At 43.2% G+C, this 5,755-nt stretch overlaps 1 protein-coding gene across 1 annotated transcript in view; it reads left to right on the top strand.

Moving 5' to 3' along the window:
- Positions 1-5,755, top strand: part of LOC104390668 (E3 ubiquitin-protein ligase RBBP6-like) — a 19,842-nt gene that overhangs the window by 6,302 nt on the left and 7,785 nt on the right. Inside the window, exons 2-3 of the mRNA XM_009999849.1 lie at positions 465-564; positions 2,645-2,696. Coding sequence (XP_009998151.1) covers positions 465-564; positions 2,645-2,696 — 152 coding nt within the window. The remainder of the gene's footprint in view (positions 1-464; positions 565-2,644; positions 2,697-5,755) is intronic.

The raw sequence follows: 5,755 nt of genomic DNA, 5'->3' as shown, positions 1-5,755 counted from the left end.
GGTAGAAGGAGCTGCTTTGGGCTTCTAGAACTGCAGCTGGTCTGATCTTCCAGTAGTTTCCTTGGGCCTCAGTACTGTTTGAGTTGTAATTCTCCATCAAGACATCCCAGCGCAAGCCTTTCTTGGCAGGTGGCTGTGCGAGGATGAGATTTTCCTTTTGAGAAGAGCTGTGGGGGTTGGTTTCAGTGTATGACTTCTGTAAAAACTTCTGTTTTCATCATTACTAGTCCTTTCTCCTACAATGTGGAGATCCTCTAAGCCCAAAGGAAGTTTGTTCTTTGGTTCCCAAGGGGAAATATGAGGAATCAGTTTCAGCTAAGTAATTTCTCGATACAAGTGTGATGTTACGTACAGAATTTTGCTTTGATCACTGTTAGCAGGTTCTCTGAAGTGCATTACTATTGCATATTCACATACTCTCTTGAAATGAATGATGTTTTTGTCTGTATATATGTTGTTTTCAGAATACACAGATGATAATGCCCTAATCCCAAAGAACTCATCAGTAATTGTTAGAAGAATCCCTCCTAGAGGAGTTCTGTCTGCCAACAAACCATATGCCATGTAAGTATCCATACAGCATTGTCATCTTCACTGGGGGTTTCCATGTGTTACCTGTTGTTACTGACACTAGTTTACAGAGACATTCAGATTGTATCTTTCCTGTTAAAGCTGCTGTTAATGTTTGTTGTCATGGGGTAGGTTGTAATGGGTCTGTCCCACAGGGGACTTACATTGGCCTGCTGGGACATGGGGTTCAAGCTCCAACTATGGTTGAATTGATTTGGTTTGTTCTTGGGGTGGATTTTTCTGTGAGCAAAGCTGTAGATCCTGTTTCCTCTATGTGGAGAGATTCCTTCTATGTATTTGATTTATTGCTTTTCTAGCACAGGCCGATAGGCCTTGCAGTGTAAATGTGTAAATTGTTCCCATCTCAGAACAGTCTGATTCTTGGTGTTTTACTATTTCTTGCATTTGGGGGAGAGGGCTGGGATATGGCAGGTGTTATTATGCCCCAAATCTGGGGATTACTGGCCATAGGGGAAAGACCAAGGGTTGCCAGCTGGGAACCAAAGTTCCGTTCATAAGGGGTTCCTGTGAATTTCCTAAGGACAGTGTTTCAGTCAGGAGAAGAAGAGTATGCTGAAGTGTATTGCAATCTGTGTGTGAGCGTGAGGAGGGAACAGTTCATCCTTTCCTACCTTGAAAGTCAGCAGCAATTTAGCATGTTACCAAGTGTTACTAGTTGCCTTTCTAAGTCTGTTTTTCCCCCCAGCAGTATCTGTGCTGCAGGATTTAATTCTATATTAATAAGATTAATGAAGGACATGGAATGGCGTGTGTTGATTAAAATGGCAGCTATGCAAGTGCAATCCTGACTGCAGGATTATCACTGTCATTTATGTGTTCATATAATCCAGTTCTCAATCAGCTCCATTAGCGTTGTTGGAATGGTCACGTTTTCCAGCCTTCTTAAAGATATACCTCTCCACCACAATCAGCAGAAGTGGCTAGTGGTTTTGCCAGGTCTTTCTGATGTTGGTTCTCAATAAATGAAGCAGGCTGGTGAATAACCATCTGTCTTGAACAAACAGTGCAGCAGCATCCTTGCACCCAGGAAGTGTTTGCAAGCAAAACACCCTGAGTTGCTGTGGCTCTGCCTGGCAGCTGGGGGGCTGTGACTGCAGCAGCTGTCACAGTGCTTTCCAGCACTGCCTAGTAATTGTGGATGTCACAGGGTTGTGCTTACAAACATAGCCTTGTTTGGGGAGTTGATGTAAATATGGATGATTCATGCTGTCCGGTCAATGCATCCTCTGTCTCCAGGGGTTGGCTCCTGTCCTGGTATTGTAATGCTGCCCTGAAATGAGATGCCAGATGCTGCTGGCCTGTTATTAGATCATTGGATCTAATAAATACCTGGATGTGGGGATTAGGAAAGAATGGCACTGCTGTTGTAGTGTTGAAAATTAAGCAGGTAAATCTGCTTTGTATTCCTGCAGCTGGAAATATTGCAGACACCAACTGGGAGAGTGGTTAATGCTTGGGAATGATGAATGGATGCTGTAATGGGGGAGAGGCCTTAAAAAATGCTCTCCTTGTACTGTGTTCTTCAAGGTAAATGTATGAAGAAGACACTGGGTGGTTACCTACTCTATTTTCCTGTACTCACTTAGGAGGTGCGTGGCAGCAGTTTTGAGCCTGGTGGTGTTCTAGCAGTGGCAGGGAGCACAAGCCTTTTTGTTTGTACATGAATTCCACAGCAGCCCATGGATGGCCTCTGCTTGTGGGACACTTGGTATGAGGAATGGATTGTCTGTTAACTGTGTCAATGATTGCATATCTAATTCATGATGGGTAGTGTGCAGATACAACAAAAATACCTGAGGCCTTCCTCTTGCCCTGTTGTGTTCTTAGTATAATCTGTGACCAAGTAGAAATGTGATTTTTGGGTTTCTTTTAGTTGCACTGAATGTACCAAGAGCTTAGATATACACAGTTTATGTATACTAATAGCTCCACAGTAGCTAGACTATCAGAACACAATGTTTTGATGTTCAGGTTGTCTACTCTGTTTTCAGTGCTTTAGGTTGGGTGCAAGTGCTTTATTTGAAGTTCTGATCACCTTTATTTGTTCTTCTAGAAGCCAAACAGTGCCAGTGAGTGGAACATCTTCTGGAAGCCAAACGAAACCTGTGAGTGGAACACCAAAAACAGTATGTAAACACACAATCTCACACTTTCTAGTACACCCTGCACTTAATTCTAAACAGTTATTACTATATTAACTTCACAAACATTAACTTAATATATTTTACATTAAAACACCGTATATGTTGTAAATACAATGTGTTTGGCTCAGCATAGTAAGAGGGAGTAATGCCATAACTTGCACAGTTCTAATGTGAACATTAGTATTTGTGCCCAGTAATTAATTTTATTTCTTATTGAACATGCTAATCCATGCTTATCCATGCTAATATCCTAATTTCTGAGTGACTTTGTGTGGTGCAGATAATGTATGATTTATTTTAGATCATGTAGGTTCAAGGTTTGCACAACTGAACGTGGTGCCATGTTCTCTCTCTATCTACAGCTAGTAGTAATGTGGCTGTACAGGTGGTTGTGTGCTTTATGTTTCTTGCAACAAAAGTTGTTTGGAGTGTGTTTTTTGCTATTTTCACATTATATCCATTAGCTTTTTGCCTAATGCTTTTTGAAAATGTTATCAAAGCCCACTGGGAAACCATCATTAAACTTGGTACTGTTTCTTACTTTTGACTGGGGTTTCAAGCAAATGCACAAAACAACATATCCCACACATTTTGAGGGCAGTTTTGTGCAGCTCAGTGCTTCCTTTTTGTGTCCATAGATACTTGGGTATTTCTTCCTAAACTGGATAATTGAAGTTCGTATTGCTTGGGCCTCTCTGAGTACATAAGTATCTTGAAGAGATTGCCCTGAATTTACCTATTGTTGCTCCCAAAAATGGTTTTCTAAAGTTCTACATTTGATCTTTGGACTTTATCTGATGAAGCAGTTTAGTTTAATAGTTTTTCTGCACCTGAAAATACCTAAAGCCCAGTGTACAAATTTTGATACAAGCTCAAAAGCATTGGTGGGTAAAAGCCCTGTGTCACCGTTTAACTCAGGTCTGACAACAATGCTCTTGATCCACTCCCCCTCCTACCCAGGTAGGGAAGGAGAGAAGGGAAAAAGAGAGAGACTTTGCTGGATTGAAAACTAAACTCCACAGCTTTCATTAAAAACTAATGATAAAAGAAAATGTATACAATTATATACCAATATGTTCAGGTATGTGCAAAAGCCTCTCATCTCCCCGCACCACCAGCAACTCCCACTCCCACTCCTTAGCTGCAAACAGTCCTGAAAAACCCCAGATTGCTGCTGGAGAAAGCAGAGAGTGATGAGGGTCAGGAGAGCTGGAGCCTGGAGGTCAATGGTGATGGATGGACGGAGTCCTCCCCGGACACCGGCCATGGATGGAGGAGAAGGGAAGAAGAATCAAGAAGGAAGTTTTCTATGATCTCTGACCTTCCTCTGAGCATATGTAGATATATGGAATTGGTCTCTGGCCAATTTTGCTGTCTGTCTAATTCAGCCTCCTATGGGGGGGTCATAGATCTCCCCATAGTGTCTGAGCCAGCAGAGAGAAGGTGCGACCTTGAAGACCGAGCAGTTACAAAACCAGTCCATTCTTATCAGCCTTAGTTAGAACACACTGTGACTAGGTAAAAGAAAGCTTGCTGAAGAAAAAAAAATCTGTAAAAGGAAAATTGGCTTAATCCTGGCTCAAACCAGGACATTCCACCCTTTATTCCATACTGTATATTACATACAGGCTCTATATTTTACCAGCTGTCAAATTAAGGATTCTTCCCCAGAGTCAGATTACCTTGAGGTACACATTGTACTTCACCATCCTCCACCATCACACAGCAGGTATGTCCAGGTTCCTGAGCAAAAGCAACACCCCGGACAGGTGCCTGAAGCAGGATAAACCCAGACACTTTTACCCAGCAGGTTTCTTTCACATACCAGAGGGACTTTATCCCCATCTGCAGTATGTAAAAGACTGAGCAGGACCAGCCTGATTGATGGATCCCCTGATGTTAACTAACCAGGTGGCCTCACCTAAATGTTTGTCCCAGTTTTTGAAAGCTCCAGCACCCATTGCCTTCATGGTAGCTTTCAACAATCCATTGTAATTTCAATTTTCCCCGAGGCTTGTGCGTAGTACAGGATATGGTAGATCCACACAATACCATGCTCTTTAGCCCAATTAGTCACAAAACTGTTTTTTAAATGAGACCCAATTGTCTGACTCAATTCTCTCTGGACTACCATGTCTCCATAAGATTTGCTTCTCAAGGCCCAGGATAGTATTCTGGGCTGTGGCATAAGGCACAGGATATGTTTCCAACCATCCTGTGCTTGTTTCCAGCATTGTTAAGCACACAGCACTTACCCTGGTGGCTCTGAGGCAGTGTGATGTAGTCAATTTGCCAGGCCTCCCCACACCTGTACTGTGACCACCTCCCCTCATACCACAAAGGTTCCAACCGTTTCACCTGCTTAATTGCAGCTCACGTCTCACAGTCATGGATCACTTGCTCAATAGTGTCCATGGTTAAGTCCACCCCTCAGTCACGAGCCCATTTGTATGTGCATCTCTGCCCTGATGACCTGAAGTGTTATGGGCCCATCAAGCCAGAAAGAGCTCACCCTTGTGTTTCCAGTCTAAGTCTATTTGGAACACTTGAGCAGCCTTATCTGCTCATTGGTTGTGTTGTGCATCTACATGAAGCACTTCTACCACCAGTTTCTCTATCTGATCTGCAATGTCTTTCCACAGATCAGCAACCCAAACAGATTTACCATTTCACTGCCAGTAGTTCTGCTGCCTTCTTTGCCTCATTCTTTACTGCTGCAGACTCCTCCCAGGAGCCCCAGATCCCTACAGCCCCAGAAGGAGTCAGGATAAAGGAGGAGTTAGCTTTGGTTGATGAGGATTGGGTTAGGGATCAGTTAAGCAATCTGGACATCCATAAATCAATGGGTCCGGATGGAATACACCCATGGGTGCTGAGGGAGCTGGCAGAGGTCATTCCTCCACTCTCCATCATCTTTGGTAAGTTGTGGGCAACAGGAGAAGTGCCTGAGGACTAGAGAACAGCAAATGTCATTCCAGTCTACAAGAAGGGCAAGAAGGAGGACCCGGGTAACTATAGAC

The sequence above is a fragment of the Chaetura pelagica genome, unplaced genomic scaffold (assembly GCF_000747805.2).
Source record: "Chaetura pelagica isolate M959 unplaced genomic scaffold, ChaPel_1.0 scaffold146, whole genome shotgun sequence".
Lineage (NCBI taxonomy): Eukaryota > Metazoa > Chordata > Aves > Apodiformes > Apodidae > Chaetura > Chaetura pelagica.
Note: the sequence above shows the minus strand (reverse complement) of the source record. Positions and strands in the feature narration are given on the sequence as shown.